The sequence below is a fragment of the Ochotona princeps genome, chromosome 6, assembly GCF_030435755.1.
Source record: "Ochotona princeps isolate mOchPri1 chromosome 6, mOchPri1.hap1, whole genome shotgun sequence".
NCBI lineage: Eukaryota > Metazoa > Chordata > Mammalia > Lagomorpha > Ochotonidae > Ochotona > Ochotona princeps.
In genome coordinates, this window is record NC_080837.1 from 28,449,276 (window position 1) to 28,469,576 (window position 20,301).

Genomic DNA, 20,301 nt, shown 5'->3' on the forward strand with positions numbered 1-20,301 from the left:
ATCATTTTCTGATTTAATATAATCACACTTCTTTTTGGGCCAGAAATCTAACTACAGTTCTAACACTTGGCTTATCAGCCATTCCCAACTACAGGGAGAGCATAATTTGGCGTGATATTATTGGCACTATAACGACTCTGACATCATCTTCTGCACATGTTATGAATAGAATATCTAAAAAAGAGTGTAAGCAACTAGAGGGAAAAAATGCAAGCCTGTTTAGATGGAAAAGATATTTTAAAATAACCCATGTTATCCCTCTATCATTTGTAAAGTAACAGAAAAAACTCGTCTTCTGTCTCTAAATTAAAACTGATTTTTCTGTCAGTATGCATGAGTATGATTTGACGAGAAAATGAGGCAAGTCGATTTACAGCCAAACTCCCTTCCTCGGCGAAATAACAGGGATCTGGGTAGAAGGAAAGTGTCCACGTACCTTGGCCGCCTCCCGGTTTGGGGAAAGCCTGAATCGGGCTGCTGTGGAGCACCAACATCAGAATCCAAGTGCCGGTCCAAAAGAACTCCATTCTCCCACGCTCGGTTTCAGACACTGCCAGGCTCCCGGAGCTGTAGCTTTTGTTATGAATGAAAAGGAGGAGTAAAAAAAAAAAAAATAGGAAGAGGCAGGAGGGCGGGAGGGCGGGAGGGCGGGGGCGGGGAGCGAGCGTGCCGGCCAATGGACTTGGGCGCGGCAGCCGAGGGACTGGAAGAGGAGGGCCCGCGGGACGCTCGGGAGCCCGGCCGGCAGGTGCAACCGAGCGCTGTCCGCCCCGTGGGTGCTGAAGTTCCTGTGACGCGCAGCTCTACTCTCGCTAGGGCAGGAGGGAAGCGCATGCTCCGTGTGAGCCAGAGGCGGGACGGGATGGCGTCAGCGACTCTCCGGGCTGCTCCGAGTCCCTGGGAAGGGACGGGGGAGGGGCGACAGGCCCTGCTGCCGCAGTCCTGGGGTTGCTGCTGCGCCCAGGCTCCTCTGGGTAAACCGGGACATCATTGCCATAACCTAGGCTGTGACCTTTCCCGCAAGGACCCAATGTCTTCTCGGCCCCGTACACCTGTGCGAGAGAGTTAGTTAACTTTACATAAAGAGTTCTGCTTTGGGATTCCTCTTCTGCTATATTTGCTTCGGAATCCGTTTTTGTCACCCCACCTCCTATCCTCAAAGGTAAACATGATTTGATCAAGTATCCGTTGATGCTCTCACAGACGTCTAGTCTTTTCAGAATCGTTTGAGTCAAAGAATTTTTTTTTAATTAGATGGCTGCAACACACACACTGTTTCCCTATTGATGCTGAAATACAACAAAAAGCCGTTTTAAGAATACGTATCCTTATCAGTCCTGAGTAGAAGACCAGCCATGGCTGGCTTCACTGTGAGATGGTCCTTTTCCCACGAAGTGAAAGACTGCCTTACACACACATACTACACTTCAGTAAAATTCTTCCTCAAGATTCTTTGTACCTAAGGATCCAACTGTTCCTGGAACCATTCAAGAGATGGAATAGTCAAGAAAAACGTTTTTTTAGAAAATCAAAACTAAGAAACACTTCCTATATTCTAAGAGTATATTCCAAGAGTATTCCCCGAGATCTATGTTGTTGAGTAGAAAGAGCTATCAAAAGACTTAAGTTACGAAGACAAAAAAGCACTAATGTGAGCAGGGTGCTGAGTGAGCACTTCTGTCTGATTTCCAAACAGAACTTGGAGCCTTTCCTCTGGACTGCTGCATGCCGGGAAGCAGTGTGAAGAATGCCCAGCACAATCAGCCCTTTGATTCTACAGCCTCCCTTTTCAAGGAGCGAGTGAGCCATTCAACCCCCTCAAAACAAACAAACAACCAGGCCGACAAACGCAACTGCCTCCTTCTGGAGGTCTTGGCATTTGGAATCTAAGGAGTACTTCTAAATCTAATAGCTACTTCACAACAAATAGCTCTTCCCTGGCAATGATAATGTAACTTTATCAACCCAGTAAACTGCATTTAAAAATATTAATTCATCTTTGGGCCTTGCTCGGTAGCCTAGCAACTGACGTCCTCGTCTTACATACGCTAGGATCCTATATGGGTCCAGGCAGCCCTGCTTCCCATCCAGCTCCCTGCTTGTGGTCTGGGAAAGCAGTCGAGGATGGCCCAGAGCCTTGGGTTCCTGCACCTGTGTGTGAGACCAAGAAGAAGCTCCTTGCTCCTGGCTTTGGATCGGCTGAGCTCTGGCCATGGTGGCCCCTTGAGGAGTGAATCAGCAGACAGATCTTCCTGTCTGTCTCTCTTCCTCTCTTTGGGTCTTTAAAATAGAGATGGCATGTTCTGTGCAGATCAAAAGAATACTTGCTTTAAACAAGTCATTGTGGTGTCAAGTGCGTTCTGACGGAGCCTTTAAAAAAGTCATGAAATTCATTTGGTCTTGAAGAAACATTTCTGAATTTTAAGTGAACTAATCATTTGGTGATTCTAGGATTCACTCACCGACCTACTCCTTCAGCCTCACTTCTTGCTTTTCCCAATCTGGACTGAACCCTCTCAGAGTTTGTAATTGGGAGAAACTCGGGGTGGAATGAAGGTATACAATGGCTAATGGGTAGACTGCATTGCTTACTTACCAGCAAAAAGCAGTTTACCTCTTTTTCTATCATTTGGGCTCAAAGTGATTGTGCTAAATGAACACTAAATCTCAGAACAACTTATATTTCTGATCAAAAGAATTACAGAGCACTGGTAAGCTATAAGCCATAAATTATAGACATTCTTAAGCCTAGACTCACTGTAGGTCCGAATAGGGTGATTTTGGGTTTCTGTAACTTACATATTTATTTGGCAGATGTTTATGGAACACTTAAAATGCACCAGGAATTGAGATGGTGTGTGTGTGTGTGTTATTTTGCTCGTAAGATCAAATATGTACTCTTGTTGAAAATTTAAGGAATTCAGTACTGCCTAATGAATAAAGAAGAAATGAAGCAATGCAATCTATATAATTATATCTACAGTGTTTCCTATTTCCTGATAATTAGCCATTTTCAAGGATGTGAGGATGCATTGTGGTAAGGTCAGTGGTGGAGAAATTTAAACCTGGTGAGAGGGGTTTTGCTCATCGGTGATGCTCTGCTACTACCTGGTGCCATTTTCAACCATTTTTCACAGCGCAGTGTCATTCCTCGTGTGACCTTTAAGCTGTAATCTCCTTAAAAGGAGGGACTGATCAAGATTCACCTAATTTAGCTCAGTGCCTAGTAACATACATGTCTCCCTCCAAGCACTTATCACTTCTTTATGGTAAAACTATTGAAAATCATTTCTTCTAAGGTCTTAAGAAAGAAAAATGTTAATAAATTAGCATTATCTATAGTGTTTCTACTGTGAACTAGAATTCCAGAACTTGTTTGCCCTATCTAACCACAACTCAGTACCCCTTAACAAAGCTTTTTAAAAGAGCCACCATCTTTTTGAAATCTTTCCATTCCATTGTTTTGACTCCACCTGAACTTTGCACGTACAAAGGGAATCAAAAACATATTTTCATGCTTATTTGCTCATTTACATTCAAATGAAAGCAGTGTGCTACACATGAAATTTATTCACTAAATCACTCTTGCTGTTACAGTCATAGTCTTTTTTTGCTATTAAGTTATAAGACCAGCAGTTGAATAGAGTGTTTTTCTCTTTTTAAAAAATGCATTTATTAAACAGAGACCCACAGAGAGAGAGGAGCCCATCTGGGTTTCACTCCCTGAATGTCTGTAATGGCCCTGGAAGTCAGCACAGGGATACGGGAACTCAATCCAAGACTTCCACACAAGAGGCAGGAATCCAATTCCTGTGGTCATTACCAGCTGCCTCCCAGGGTCTGTATCAACAGACAGCTGGAAACCAGAAGCCTCTTGTGTGTGCAGGGGTCCAAAGACTTGGGCCATCCTCTGCTGCTTTTCCAGAAGCATTAGTAGGAAGCTGGATTGAAAGTGAAGCAGCTGGGACTCAAATAAGATAGATATTGGCACTGCAGGTGGTAGCTTAACCTACTTTTTTCTTTCCTTCTCTCTCTTTAAAAAAATGGGTTTATTTATTTATTTATTTTTGAAAACCAGATTTACAGAGAAAATAAACAGAGAGAAAGATCTTCCATCCACTGATTCACTCACCAAGTGGTCACAATGGGTCAGAGCTAAGCCAATTCAAAGCCAGAAGCCGGGAGCTTCTTCCAAGTCTCCCACGTGGGTGTTGGGTCCCAAGGCCTTGGCCATCCTCAACTGCTTTCCCAGGCCACAAGCAGGGAGCTGGATGGGAAGTGGAGTGGCCGAGACATGAATTGGCACCCATATGGGATCCTGGCACATGCAAAGCAAGGATGTAGCCCTTGGGCCATTGCATTGGACCCAGCTTAACCCATTTCTTGCACAAAGGCAGTGGCTAGTGAGTATTCTTAAATTAGCACTTTAGGAACAGAAGAAATAGGAAGGAAGCAGAATTTGACAAAAGAGAAATCAGACTTCAAAACAATATCAATGGATGTCTCAGCCACCTGTACAAGGAATTAAAAAGATGAGAGGACCCTTTATAGCTGCCCTGAGCTGGGGTGAGAGGGCTAAGTCTTTACATTCTACATGGACAACAGCATTGGGTATAGACCTTCCCAGGGCGAGGTAAGTCATAACGTTGGGTGTGCTGCTCCTTTCAGCAGCTGTAGGAGTAAATCATTGAGTTCTAAAGGGGGATCGTTGTATGTGGTATTCACCACTCAAACTCTGCCCCCTATTTCAAATTGCATTCTAGGATGGGCATTTGGCCTAACAGATGCCGGTTAAGACTTCTGCGTTCCATATTAGAATGCCTGGGTTTGACACTCTGCTCCAGATCTTGACTCCAGCTTCCTATTAATGTAGACCTCGGAAAGCAGCAGTGATGGCTCAAGTGATAGTATTGCTGCAATTCATCCGGGAGACTTGGATTATGTCCCAACTATCATCCTATCCAGCTCCAGCCATTGTGGATATCTAGGGAGTGATTTACTGGATGGAGAACTCTCTTTCATTCTTTGTGTCTCTCTGCCTGTGTGTATGTGTGTGTCAGTCTGTCTGTCTCTCAAATAATTACATACATATAATTATTAGAGTAGCAACCCCTCCCCTTGCATTCTCCATTCCCTAGTGTTACAAGATATTTCTTCATTGCACTTACCCCTTTCAACATGTCATGCTAGAAGCTGATGAGCTGTATTTGTTTCTCTCCCACAACTACAAGATGAGATTTATATGGACTGGGATTTTTGTCTATATGCTTTATTATTGCTATACTCCTAGCATCTAAAATAATGTCTGACATGTATAGGAAGTGATTTATAAATATTGATGACTGAAATTGTTTTAAAATACCCAGGGCGGGGGGCAGGAAACAGACAAATAGAAAAATAAGATTGGCAATTAGTTGACAATTATTGAATCTGTATAAACATAGATGCTGGTTCCTCTCTCATCTTACATATGTGTGAACATTTGTATAGCAATAAGATTCATAGAAAGTTTTATTTTAGATGTGCTGCCCACCAGTGTGAGAGATCTATTTCTCTCCATTCTCCCAAAGGCATTCTGAAAAATCCAATGAAACATCTTCCTCAGTGGAACAGAAAATCAATAGCTTTGCTCTGGTGCTCCAGCCATTCCTGTGCTATGACCCAAAGTGACTTAGCTGCAAATTCCACTGCAAGAGGATTGGTACAATTTATAACCACTAGGGAATTAGGCTGGCACTTCTTGTCAGACACTGCATAGGGATCACTTGAAAGGACTGATACAGGCTGATTCCTGGCTCTCCCCTCCCATAAGGCAGGGAAGGGTGGACCGGAGTGTTTTGGGGGGGTTCCTCCTTCACCGCTGCCCCTGAGACCTCTCTGACCTCACTTCCGGCCACTCTCCCCAAACCCATGCTGGACTCCAGCCACACTGGCCCCTGCTGCTCCTGACATGGCCATACTCGCTCATGCTGGAGGTTTACACTTGACCTTCTCTCCTGGAATAGGCTCCACGTGACTTGTTTTCTCACCTGTTCCAAGCCTTAGCTCAAATATCACCTACTCAGGGATTGATTCTTCAAAATTATACCCTCTTCTAGCCCAGTATCCCCAAACCCATTATTTTCTTGTGTGTGTTCGAATTTCTGAGGACAAGATCTTGATTCTCTTGTAGGACAGTATTTGTACTCAGTAAATACTTTTTTTAGAAAAAGATTTGTTTAGGGGGCCTGGCGGCTTGGCCTAGCGGCTAAAGTCCTCACCTTGAACGCGCTAGGATCCTATATGGGCGCTGGTTCTAATCCCGGCAGCTCCACTTCCCATCCAACTTCCTGCTTGTGGCCTGGGGAAGCAGTTGAGGACGGCCCAAAAGCTTTGGGACCCTGCACCCATATGGGAGACCTGGAGGAGGTTCCTGGTTCCCGGCATCAGATCGGCGCGCACCGGCCGTTGCAGCTCACTTGGGGAGTGAAACATCGGACGGAAGATCTTTCTCTCTGTCTCTCCTCCTCTCTCTATATCAGACTTTGCAACAAAAATAAACAAATCTTTTTTTTTAAAGATTTGTTTATTTTTAGTACATGGTTTTAATCATGGTTTTTGAAAAATAAAAAGATCTCAATTTTAATGAAGATGAATTTGTTGATTGTTTTTCTTTTACAGGTCTGATTGGAGGGTTGTGTTTCAAAAGTCCATAAGCAAACAAAACAAAACCCTCAAAACTAGCTTGAAATCAATACCAGACCTAAATGTAAAAGCTAAATTTAAAAATTCCAGAAAGAAGCATAGGAGGAAGTCCCAGTGACCTTGTACTTGGAAAGATTTCCCCAGGTAATTTTGATGGGCTGCTGCCCAGGCCTGAGCATACCTGGTAATTTCATTCTCAATAAACAGCAGGTCAGCATGACTCAAGAAGGTTCTGGGGCTGTGATGTTTCTTGAGTTTAAGGTACCTAGTACGTATCACCAGGTTATTTAAAAATGAGTTGGTAATTCATTTAGTAGTAATCCAGTAATGTCTTAACCTCTGGTCTTTTTTGGTATGCCTGATGATGTCTGAATTGGGATTTTGTCTATTTTGGAAACTGCTTGTGTGTAGATGGGATTGAAAGCCATTTGGCACAGTAGTTAAATTATTGCTTGAAATGCTCACATCCCCAATCAGCATACTTGATGTCCTGGCTCCATTTCCAATCAGCTACCTGCTAATCCTACCCTGGGAAACAGCAGGTGATGGCTCATGGACTTTGGTTTCTGCTACCTGTGTGGAATATTTGGACTGAATCCAGGGTTCCTGGCCATAGCTCTGCACAGTCATGGTTGGTGATGGCATTCTGCTACTGAGCCAGGGCTTGGAAGAGTCCCTTTTGTCTCTATCTGCCTTTCAAATAGTTTCAAAAAAAATTTTTTTTTAGCCAGGCCTGGTGCAAGGGCTCAATTAGCTAATCCTCCCCCTTTAAGCACAAGATCCCATGTTAGCATAGGTTTGTGTTCTGGCTGTTCCACTCCCCATCTAACTCTCCTCTTGTGGCCTGGAAAGTAGTGGAGAATGGCACAAAGTCTAGGGACCCTGCACCTGCGTGGGTGACCTGGAAGAAGCTCCTGGCTTCAGGTAGGTTCAGATCCATCTGTTGCAGCCATTGGGGAGTGAACCAGCAGATGGGAGATCTTTCTGTCTCTCCTTCTCTCTGTGAATCTAATTATCTTTCCAATAAAAATAAATAAATGTTTTTTTAAAAAATAACAGTAAACACTGCAAAAAGAAGTAGCAATCACCTGTCCCACATCTCCTAAAAATAATTTTTTTACATGTTTTAAATATGTATGTATTTTAGCATACTTGTTTTCAATAGTACTAGGAGGAAAATAGAAGCAATTTTGTATATAGTTGGATCACAACTATAAGATTTCTATAGAAAAAATATCAAAAATAGTATAACAATGTAATAACAGATATATTAGTGAAAATATATGTGACTTCTATGTTACTAAAAATTTTTGTGCTCTGCTAAAATGCTTAATGGGGAAATTAGCATCATAAACTTTAAAAACAAGCTATTTGTTGCAGCAGCTCTAAAAGAAACTTCTGGAATTATTCACAGCTGTAATGACCTAGAAGTAATGACCTGGAAGAATCCTATTTTTTGGACTCTTGTGGCACTGGACAGCGTTGCATTCACACGGGAAGGCTGCTTTCTGGCAACATTTAGGAAACACTGCCACCAGGTGGACAGCAGGGGTTTAGTTTGGGTTCCTTTTGTAAATGTAGCCTTGTGACCTTAATTCTATACAAAAGCTGGAAAAGAACAAGGGCTGTGTGGGTTTAATCTCCAGCAACTTGGAGGGTATGGATTGAACCAGGAGGGTAAACTCAGAAATATGCCTTTATGTGTGTGAGCCATGAAAGAAAATGAAATTTTCAACTTAAGAGGGCAGCTGAAGTGGAAAACATAGAGAAATAGAGCTGTATAGCCAGCAAGTGAGTAATGTATGTGTTTCAATTTCAGTTTTAGGATGTATCCTATCTATGCGCTGGGACTTGCCCTTGATGTTGCAAAGATTTAGTGTCAATGTTTGTCACAGTGGGTTTTTTTTTTAAAAGATTTATTATTATTGGAAAGCCGGATATACAGAGGAGGAGAGACAGGAAGATCTTCCATCCGATGTTTCACTCCCCAAGTGAGCCGCAATGGGCCGGTGCGCGCCGATCTGAAGCCAGGAACCAGGAACCTCTTCCAGGTCTCCCACGCGGGTGCAGGGTCCCAAAGCATTGGGCTGTCCTCGACTGCTTTCCCAGGTCACAAGCAGGGAGCTGGATGGGAAGTGGAGCTGCCGGGATTAGAACCGGCACCCATATGGGATCCCGGGGCGTTCAAGGCGAGGACTTTAGCCGCTAGGCCAAGCCGCCGGGCCCCCACAGTGGGTTTTGTTCATGGCAAGTGAAACAAGAATTTAAATAGCTGCAATTAAAGATTAATTGACCTATTCATTAACCATTACACTTACATTTTAAAATGTGTATTTACGATGCTCTTGGGAGGCTTGCCCCTCATTTTTGAGTGCCAGGAGCCTAATTAGGGATCCTTCCTGACTCCAGTTTCCTGCTAATGCACTTCCTGCGAGGCAGCAGGCGATGACTCACATCCCTAGGTCCCTGTGTCACCCTGGTTGAGTTCTGGGCTCCCAGTTTCAAGCTGGCCCAGCCCCAGCCCAGCCCTTACTGTCCTGGGCATTTGTGGAACTAACCAACAGATGGAAGATCTCTGTCTAGTTTGTCTCTCTGCCTTTCAAATAAATGTTTTAAAATGTATAATGACAAGGAATGATATTTATGAAATGCTTTTGAGTGAAAAATGCGGATCACAAAATAGCATATATCTCACACAGGTAAAAGACTACAAGGTAAGTGTAAAAATATTAACAATAATTAACATATTTAAACCTTTCTATGTGCTAAACACTTCAAAACGCTATGGTGAAATGTCTTAGTTATCTTGTCTTCAATACGGTCCTTTCTTTAAGATTTATTTAGTTGAAAGGCGCAGTCTCTCTCTCACACACACAGGGAGCAATACCTTCCATCTTCTGGTTTATTTTCCAGATCACCGTTAACAGCCATGGCTGGGTCAGGCCAAAGCCAGAGCTAGGATCTCCATCAGCAGAGGGTAGCTTAAGTCCTTGGACAACAGTCAGAGCTGAGCTAATGCGAAGCTGGAAGCCTGGAGCTTCTTCTGGGTCTTCCACACGGGTGCAGGGTCCCAAAGTCTTGGACCGTCCTCAACTGCTTTCCCAGGCCACAAGCAGGGAGCTGGATGGGAAGCGGGGCAACTGGGTCATGGACTGGCATTTGTATGGGATGTGGGCAGTGGGGGGGGATTTACCTGCTGTACCACAATGCCAGTCCTCAACTTAGTCCTTCTTATGTTTCCCTCTCCTTCCATTTCTGGATTTTCTTGGCCCTCAAGCCTCTGAAATCTGGTCCAGTGTACAGAAGGATGCTCTTCAACATGTAAAATACAGCATGAAACATTCAACAGACGATCTTAATGCCTGGCACAGGGCAAATTCACACATACATACTGAGTCTGCATCATCTTTCTACAGATTTACTCAGTACATTTAGACTCTCCCTTAAATAGTGGAGGGCAGAATTAAAAATTATTCCCCAGATGTGCCTGAATCAGTGCACAGGAAAATGAAATCATGCTTCTTTCTATTAATGTAGTAGGTTTTATAAAATTTTGGATCCAAATGAAAGTTACTACAAAGCAGATGGCTCCAAAGCTGCCTTCGTGATTGATGTTTTCTGAATCTTTATTAGTTCTCCATGTTTGTATTGCCATTTGGTTTAGTGCTTCAGTCTGCTGAAGTTATTTTGGATTTTGTTTCTATTAGCTTCTGCATTATCTATTGATGTGGCTAATACAATTTTGGTGTCTGTTCAAGCTATTCCAATTAAAGGAGGGTGGGGACTGACTCTCGGTGATGCCTCCATGTGTGTTGTACACCCTGAATCCACGTTAGAGGGTTAAATCCTGATGGAGCTGATGCTGTAAGTGTTTCAGGTTAAATCATCATTTGAAGTGTTAGCATCCCATGTGAGTGCCAGTTCAAGTACTGCTGTTCCACTTCCAGTCTAGCTCCCTGCTAATGGCCTGGAAAAGCAGCAGAGGATGGGCCAAATGTTTGGACCCCTGCACAAATGTGGGAGACTTGGAAGAAGCTCTAGGTTCCTAGGTTCAGCCTGTCCCAGCGCTAATCATGGCAGCCATGGAAGAAAAGCAGTAGACAGAAGATCTCTCCCCCCCACCCCCGTAACTCCAGTAAATTATAAAAACCACACACACAATAAATAAATGGATAGAAAGATTTTTCAAAAAGATTTATTTATTTTTATTGCAAAGGGAGATTTACAGAGAGAAAGATCTTCCATCCAATGGTTCACTCCCCAAGGGCCACAACAGCTAAACCTGAGCTGATTCGATGCCAGAAGCCAGAAGTTTCCTTTGGCTCTCCTATGCATGTGCAGGGTCCCAAGGCTTTGGGCTGTCCTCGACTGCTTTCCCAGGTCACAAGCAGAGAGCTGGTGGGAAGTGGAGCAGTAGGCTATGAACCAGCACTCATATGAGAGGTTGGTGCATACAAGGTGAGGACTTAAGCCACTAAATTATTGCACTGGGCCCTAGTGAAGTACCTAGCTGTATTCTGCTTTTGTGATTTCTGCTTTGACTGCTTGGCTGGGGGCTGTGTGAACTCCAGGCCTGGCAACCTTATGTGACACCCGCAGGACACCTGGCAGGTCACATAGGCAGGGAGGAAGTAAGTACCTGGTGTTAGATAAGATTCACTGCCCTATAGCCCATCAGTTTGTACTTTCTGAAAGTTGCTTGTTTCAAACCCACCAACAGAAGCCTGTCAACTTGATCTTTGTGGAAGTTAACAGTTAAACTGATCAATCGTAACTGTATAATTTTTAGCCTGAATTGGATAAGAATTCTATGCTGTTCAACCTCTGGCACTCTCTTTTTTTCTGCCCTGCTGTTGCTGCTGCAGCCTTGGCTGCAGCTGCCCCTCCCCTGCCCATCCCTGCTGGGTTGGGGGGGCGTGGCTGGGAGACCTAGGTTAATTTGAATAAACTGCCCTTTATGTGTTAGCACTGTCTTCGGACTCGATGATTTTTCTGGGGATCTCAAAATCTGGCACAACACTAGCAGGCTAATTTTTTAAGCTAATCGTTTTGAATGGCCCACAAATAACGTCATACTTATCCAAATGGTTCTTGACAGAAGCATGGTTTCCTACCTCTGAAAAGGGCGTGGTTTTTAAGGTAAATTTTCAGGAACTGCTAAGCTGCTGCTTCAGTGAACATCTCATTGATCAGAACTTAGCCACGTGGCTAAATAGCAACCAGATAAGTTGGGAAAAGTTGCCTTCAGGACAAGTATCTAGTTCCTAGCTAAACAGTGAGGGTCCTGATGAGGAGAAAAGAAACACTCAAGGAGGTCTTCAGCAGTTGTCAACATTCAGACACAGTCCCTGTCATGTGGACTGAAAAGGCCAGAGAAGACGGTAGGGATGCCTCACCGAGGAATCTAATCCACACCGTGCACTGTGTGCCTGATAGGTGCAGCTGAACTGAGTTTCTGAATATGTAGGGAAGACTGGAAGTAAGTAGGTGGTGGTGGCGATGAGGGACTTTGCAGACTGGGAAAGTAGTCAGGGGTTCAAGGCTTGAAAGCTGAAAGGCATTGCCAGTGCTTTTGTGTACTCGAACCAAATGCTCAGAGGTAGACGAAGCATGACACTGGAAACATGAGCAGGGGTCAATTGTTGTCAAATATTCCACAGAATAACTATACAAAGGACGCATGGTTTTACAAAATTAGTTCTCAAAACTCTCACATGAATTTATGACAGCAGGAATCACTGATCTTTATGGAAATTGATTTTATTTGTAGCGTGTTTTTTTAAAAGATATATTTATTCTTGTTGGAAAGTCAGATTTACAGAGAGAATGGGAGACGCAGAGAAAGATCTTCCATCTACTGGTTCACTCCCCAAGTGGCCAGAACAGCCAGAGATGAGCCAATCTGAAGCCAGGAGTCAGGAGCTGCTTCTGGTTCTCCCAGGTGCAGGATCCCAAGGCTTTGGGCTGTATTCGATTGCTTTACCAGGTTACAAGCAGGGAGCTGATGGGAAGTGGAGGAGCTGGAATACAAACCAGCATTCATATGGGATTCTAGCGCTTGCAAGGTGAGGAATTTAGCTACTAGGCTACGGCTCCAGGACCGAGTGTCTTGCTTTTCAAGACCTTTCATAAAGGTACCTGCAATGATATGAAGCCTTTAAAATTTTTTTTAAAGATTTGTTTATTTTTATTGGAAAGGCAGAATTGCAAAGAGAAAGGTCTTGCATCTGCTGACTCATTCCCTAAATGACCACAACAGCCAGAAGTGAGCTGATTTGAAGCGAGGAGGCAGGAGCTTCTTCTGGGTCTATCATGTGGATACAGGGTCCCAAGGCTTTGGGTTATCCTTGACTGCTTTCCCAGGCCATAAGCAGCCAGCTGGATGGGAAGTGGGGCGGCCAGGATATGAACTGGTTCCCATATGGGATGCTGGCACATGTAAGGGAAATATTAGCCAATTGAGCTCTTGCACCAGACCCCAAGCTTTTCTTCTTCATAAACTTAAAATCATCAATCTTCTCAGAGTGCAAGAACCAAAAAATTGAAATAGATGAAAATTTACTTTATTCACGTGTTTATAAGATTCCTTTAAAAATGTGTTTAGAAGGGCCCGGCGGCGTGGCCTAGCGGCTAAAGTCCTCGCCTTGAAAGCCCCGGGATCCCATATGGGCGCCGGTTCTAATCCCGGCAGCTCCACTTCCCATCCAGCTCCCTGCTTGTGGCCTGGGAAAGCAGTTGAGGACGGCCCAAAGCTTTGGGACCCTGCACCCGCGTGGGAGACCTGGAAGAGGTTCCTGGTCCCGGCTTCGGATCGGCGCGTACCGGCCCGTTGCGCTCACTTGGGGAGTGAATCATCGGATGGAAGATCTTCCTCTCTGTCTCTCCTCCTCTCTGTATATCCGGCTTTCCAATAATAATAAAATTAAAAAAAAATGTGTTTAGAAACTGCCATGTATCCAACGCATTCATGTTACAGATAAAAAGCCACAGTTTTACCCTGTCAAACACCTGGGTTTCCTGCGTTGTCACCAAGACAATAAATACTGCCTCTAGTGGGGAAAGAAGTAATGCTTCTTCCAGCTTAGGAGAAATGTTCTTAACTAAAAGCTGAAAATCTCAAAGCAGAAAGGATGGATCTCTTGGGATGTAGAACTTAGGTCTATAGTACAGATTCTTGCAAAGGTGACTGATAATTCCCCTCTACCTCTTTGCAATATGACTTTTCTGTTGCTTCCACTGAAAGATGGAACTCTCTAGCCCTTGAATCTGACCATGGGGATGGGTGGGGGGAGACTCTGTGACTTGTTTTAATGGAGGATAGGGTTGATCATGTGTGCGATTTTCAAGACAAGTCTCTAGACTGCCAGGGCAGAGAGCCTGTCTGGCCTCTGGAGGATGAGTGGCCATATGGAGGAGAGCCGGGTCCCTCAGACAAGAGTCAGCATCAGCTGGCAGACCCGAGGCCCCGCTAGACCTAAAAAGAAAAAAGAAAACCCTTAACTCAAGAGTCACTTGAGAAATTCTGTATTTAAATCAAAAAGGTAGTTCAACAAAGAACTGATACGGATATATCAAAGATCAGTGTTAGAGTAGAAATTCCAGTTACTCCTATAAGAATAGAAATGATAGAAACAATGCCCCTGGACCGTGATGAGGAAACCCTTGGGCTCCGTGATGGGTTGGATTATAGAGCTCCCTGGAATTCTCATTGCTGTTTCTTACTCACTTGGGGACACGCTCTCCCACACATATTACGGCTGCTCTGTGTGCCCAACAGATCATGATAGAAGTGCTTGTCTGACGGTCTGCATCTGTGAGATCACTTCCTGTTGGGGAAGCTGGCTGCTTCTTCAGGACACTCAAACAGGCTTGTGACTTCAACTAGTGAGGAACTGAGGCTTCCCCAGACAGCCAGGATCACCAGCCAGGAGAGAATGCCTTCTTAGAAGCAGATCGTTCAGTCTCAGTGAAGCCTTCACACAACCATAACCCTGGCCAGCATTCATTTCTTAGACAATTTTATTTTATTATTTTTTAAAATATTTGTTTTATTGGAAAGACAGATTTACAGAGAAAAGAAGAGACAGAGAAAGATCTTGCATCTATTGGTTCACTCCCCAAGTGGCCACACTGGCAGGGGAGGAAGCCAGGAGCTTCTTCCGGGGATCCCACTCAGGTGTAAGGTCCCAAGGCTTTGGCCTGTTGTTTATTCCTTTCCCAGGCCACAAGCAGGAAGCTGGATGGGAAGTGGAGCTGCTGGGACAAGAACTGGCACCATATGGGATCTCAGTGCATGCAAGGCAAGGATTTAGCCACTAGGCTATCACACTGAGCCCAATTTTATTAAGGAATGACTTCTTTATTGTAAAGTTCATTAACTTCAAGTGTAAAATCTAATGGTTTCTAGTAAATTTACAGCATTACTATTCATGAGAATTTAATTTTAGAATATAAGGCATTCCAAAAAGTCTGTGAACAGAATTAAATGGTGAGTTTTGAAATTGCACACAAACAAATGATCTTTTAAAAGTTCATTGAAAATGTGATTATGCATAGGTTTCAAATTTTGTTGCACTGGGAGCTAGTGCCATGGTGTTATGGGCTAAGTGTCTGCCTGCAGAGGTGGCATCCATGTGGACAGTAATTTGAGTCCTGGCTGCTACACTTCTGATTCAGCTCCTTGAGTGTAGCCTGGGAAAGTAATGGAACGTGGCCCAATGCCTTGGGATTCTGCATCCACATTGGAGACCTGGAAGTAGCTCCTGGCTTCCTGCTTCAGATTGTCTCTGCTCCAGCTGTTGTGCCATCTGGAGAGTGAATTCAGACAGAAGATCTCTCTGTCTCTCCCTCTTAAGAAATATTTACCTATTTTTGTTGGAAAGGCAGAGTTACAGTGAGGAGAGACAGTGAGAAAAAGATTTTCCATCATTGTGTTCATTTCATGTCAAAAAGAAACTCCATGCACAATAGCTGTTATTCCATTCCTTGATAATCCCCAGGCAACCACTAACCTATTTTCTTTGACTACCCATTTGCCTTTCCAGAACATTTCATACAAATGGAGTCATACAATATGTAGCCTTTTGTATCCAGCTCCTTTTTTTAGCATCCAGCTGACATTTTGACTGCAACCTTATGACAGCCTCTGAGTCAGAATCTCCTTCCTAGTTCAGCTACCACTAGATTCTTGACCCACAGAAACTAGGAGATCATGCATGTTATTGTTATTTTCACTACAAAGTTTTGAGGTAATTTGTTATGCAGTAATACACAACTGGTACACGTAGTAATGTGAATATATTGCTAGAGTACTTTGACACGCAACAATCTTCCATTAAACGCAATCCCCAAAGTACAATACATACTACTGTAAAAATTCTGGGGACTAGCACAATGGCTCTACTGGCTAAATATCCACTTCCAAGCACCAGCATCCCATATGGGTATCAGTTCTTGTCCTGGCTGCTCCACTTCCCATCTAGCTCAGGTTTAAGACCTGGGAAAGTAGTGGAGATTGGCTCAAAGCTTTGGGACCCTGCACCCGTGTGGGAGACCCCGAGGAGGCTTCTGGCTTTGGACTGGCTCCGCTCTGGCCATTGTGGCCATTTGGGGAGTGAACCAGTGGATGGAAGATCTTTTCCTATTTGTCTCTCCTTTTCTCTGTAAATCGGTCTTTCCATTGCAAATAAATAAATCTCTTTTTAAAAATTGGGAACATGGGAGATTGTATCTTGCAATAGCATTAGTCTGTTTGGTTAATGACACAGAATTGTCACTATTTATTTTCATTTTTTTGAGAGAGAATATTTCCCATCCTTGATTCACTCCTGAGATACCTGAGACAGCTGGTTCTGGGTAAAGCCAAAGCAAGGAATTCAATCCACATGAGTAGAAGTGACCTGAGTATTTGAGCCTCACCTGCTGCCTGCTGGAGGAAGCTGGATCGAGAGAGTGATCTGGGACTTGCATCCAGGCATTCCAATTTGACATGCACAGAGGCATCCTGATCCTAGGGCAAGACCTGCATTGTTTTGTTTTGTAAAGATTTGTTTATTTTTATTGGAAAGTCAGATATGCAGAGAGGAGGAGAGACAGAGAGGAAGATCTTTCATCTGATGATCCACTCCCCAAGTGACTGCAACGGCCGGTGCTGTGCTGATCCGAAGCCAAGAGCCAGGAACCTCCTCCAGGTCTCCCATGCGGGTGCAGGGTCCCAAGGCTTTGGGCCATCCTTGACTGCTTTCCCAGGCCACAAGCAGGGAGCTGGATGGGAAGTGGAGCTGCCGGGATTAGAACCGGTGCCCATATGGGATTCCGGTGCATTCAGGGCGAGGATGTTATTTGCTAGGCTACTGCATGGGCCCAGACCTGCCTTATTTTTTCTAATTTCTGACAAGAAAGCCACTTCCAAACCAGAAGAGAGACTTCCCAGCTGATTCTTAGATTCCGGCAAAATGTTGAATAAACAAAGAATAAGTGAAATGTTGTGCAGTCTAAATTTAGCCCAGCCCTCATGGTGGGCTACTAAGGAAACTTGCCATAGTAGTTGAGAATGAGTTATGGTTGATCACACTGGACAATGGAAGACTCACTGTCATGAATTCCTGGAGACTTAGTCAGTCTCAACCTTGAGGTGTTGTTACCAAGAAGTCATTTAAAGGATTCATGAGGGAAGAGAGGGAACAGGAAGATTGTGGCTTCAGATTCTGAGCTGATGTTGAATGGAAAAATGAAGATCATAGTTTCATACCTTTTATTACAAAACAGAGCCCACCATGACTGGTTTAAAATACTGTGGAATTAATAATGTTCCTGGCAACATTGTATGCTGCACTCATGGCGATCTTGCCTCTGTTCCCAATGCAGTGAAGGTCAAAGATGCAGCACAGTATTTATAACTAGCGTACAGCAAAAGCACTGGCTTTCTGCTGGTTTTGAGGGCGAAGATAAAAGTCTTATGGACACAGCGTCCACTTCCTGCTGTCATGTGACTGTGATTCCAAAGATGCTAGCTTCTGTGCATACCTTCAAATTTTCTCCTGTTGTCTGACATATATATATATATATATATATATATATATATATATATATATATATAAAAATGTTTGGAAAAGTATTTGGCTTTTCTCTATGCCTGAAGCTAGCATTGGAATTTCTTTAAATGTATCACCTTGTTGTAGGTTTAGTTCCAATTTTTAGGCAAATGTTTGTCTATGTGAATTAAATCTTATGAAGGAACCTGCTTATATTGAGCAGCTTTCATTGTACAGGTTTTTACAGATATGTTATGCCAGGAAATCGCTCACATTTATTTGATACCATGACTTTGTTTTGTTGATTTTTCTGTCTGTCATGTTTTCAATATATCTCTTAAAAAAACTGTTAAGTTTATTTGAAAGGCAGCGTTATAGAGGGAATGTGAGAAAAAAATCTTCCATCTGCTGACTCACTCACTAAATGGCTGCAACATAGCATATTCATGGTCATTAGTATAAAATACTAAAGAAATAGTGAGTTCTTAGGACTCTGTATATTGTACCCAGTAACAAAAGAAAAAAATTACAAGTTCTGTTTATTAAAAAAAAAAAAGGCAGAGAGAGAGAGAGTGTAAGAGAGTGCCCTGTTCGCTGGATCACTCCTCCAAATGCCCAAATGCCCAAATGCCAGGGCTGGGGCAAGTCAGAGCCAGGATCCTGGGTCTCTCAAACATGGCTTTTAGGAACCCTGGGGTCATTATCTGCTGTCACCCAGTTACCTTAGTAGGAAGCTGGATGGGATGCATGGCTGATCCAGGACTCGAACCAGGCACTCTGATATGGGATGTAGGGCTGCAGTGGTGGCTTCCCCTGCTGTACACCAATGACCACCCCAACTTAAAGTTCCTAATTTTCTTATATTTGTGATTCCAGAAACAGCTAACTTGTCATTAGGTGAGACAGAAAAACATGTCCTGAGGAACCAAGTAGAGGTTGGTTTTATTGACAGAAAATGGTTACAAAAAAGTAGCGACAGGAAACACTGGTCATTCTGTGGAGGGTGTGGGGAGTCTCCATATGGTTTTGTGGGGCTCTAGAGCCCTGGCTGGCTGCAGGGATCCCCAGCTTAGTCCAGGTTCCTGTCTTCACACATGTAAGAATACAAACAGGAGATGAAGAAGAGCAGGGTTTACTGAAAGATAAAATACAGTGTACACACTTGGACTTGGACAGGCATGCAGGTAATCCCCCACCCTCCCACCACTCCTGAAGGGCTAGGGTCATCCTACAGCAAAGAGCCGTGCTCAGGGCAGGCCCTGGTTAAATGCCCAAAGGGACAGGATTTGGGGTAGGGCTGCCATGATCTCTAGGTGTCATAACGTCTGGAGCATGATGGAAAGTGAGGCTTAGTTGCATCCATTAGAGCGGGTGTGCAGAGCCCTCAGTGACGTTGGATTGGTGTGAAGGATGATGGGATTTGAGTGGTGCACACGCTGGGGTAAGGCATTCCTTGCGCATTAACTTCTCCCAACTCTCTGCCTCACCCGAATCCATTGCAAAGTTAGTGTCCTTTTAAAGGTTATAGCAGGTGGGACTTCCTTGTCTGGGGATTTGAATTTTAGCTCACCTGAATTCTCAGAAGGCCAGATAAACAACTTCCCTTCAGCTTGGTGATGCAGAATTTTATGATGAGTGTTTCCATTTTAGTTTGCTCTGGTCTGTTAGGGCCTACTATAGGCAATCAATCAAAAAAGGATGGCCTGCTATATATTTTAAATAGTATACTATATTTACATGCACATGTAATACTTTTCCTCCATAAACCCATCACAACATCACTGAAACACTTCTACAGGTATAAATAAATCTATGTAGAACGAAAGACAATTTTTCAAGCCACACATTTTTCTTGCAACATCAGGTGCTCTGATTCACATTCCAATCTTACAAGAGCAAATAAAGAGTTGCAATTCAGGTCGGTGGGTGGGAAGGTGTGGAGGAAGGAGAGAATCAGGTACTGACAAGAGTTGAAATATCTAAGACTCCAGTTGCGGAAACTGACATCAGACATAAACAAACACATTGCAAAGGGGTAAGTGATATGTGTGTTTACAAAAGAGGAGGCATCAGAGAGTTTAGGAAGGTTTTACATAGGTGACTTTTGAGCTAAAATGTGATTTGCTAGGCCAACAAGGGCGGAGAAGGCGTACTAGACAGAAGGAGCATGGAGATCCGCAGGGAAGCATTAAAGCACCCTGTAGGCTGGGGCGCCCCCCCCCCCCCCCCCCCCCGCTTTCCGGCTGGCGCCTAGGGGGTGGTGAGATTAAAGCCCTTGCAGCAGGCTGAAGCCAGAGAGAATGCGTTTATCAGCCGGGTTTAAGGAGCTTGGACTTTAACCTGTGGTGAGTGGGGAACTGGGGCAGGGTCTTTAGCAGAAGGATCCCTTTAAGAAGCTTCTTCTGGCTGCAGCTTGATGGACAGCCAGGAGAGGAAGAAGCGGTCAGACCAGTTCCTAGGCCGTCATGGTAGTTAAATAAGAAGTGATAAAGGTCTGGAATGAAGGTATCATTCCCCGAAAGCAGGAATCTAATATTTGTTCCCCTAATACACCTGATCATTTCACCCTCTTCCCTACACCCCT

General features: G+C 43.9%; 1 protein-coding gene across 2 annotated transcripts in view; it reads right to left on the bottom strand.

Annotated features, from left to right (window-relative positions):
* Window positions 1-806, bottom strand: part of SCG3 (secretogranin III) — a 35,177-nt gene extending 34,371 nt beyond the window's left edge. For both annotated transcript variants that reach the window (XM_012928344.2, XM_058665343.1), the window contains exon 1: window positions 437-806. In XM_012928344.2, coding sequence (XP_012783798.2) covers window positions 437-527 — 91 coding nt within the window. In that variant the 5' untranslated portion in view covers window positions 528-806. The remainder of the gene's footprint in view (window positions 1-436) is intronic.
* Between the last annotated feature and the right edge of the window lie 19,495 nt (window positions 807-20,301).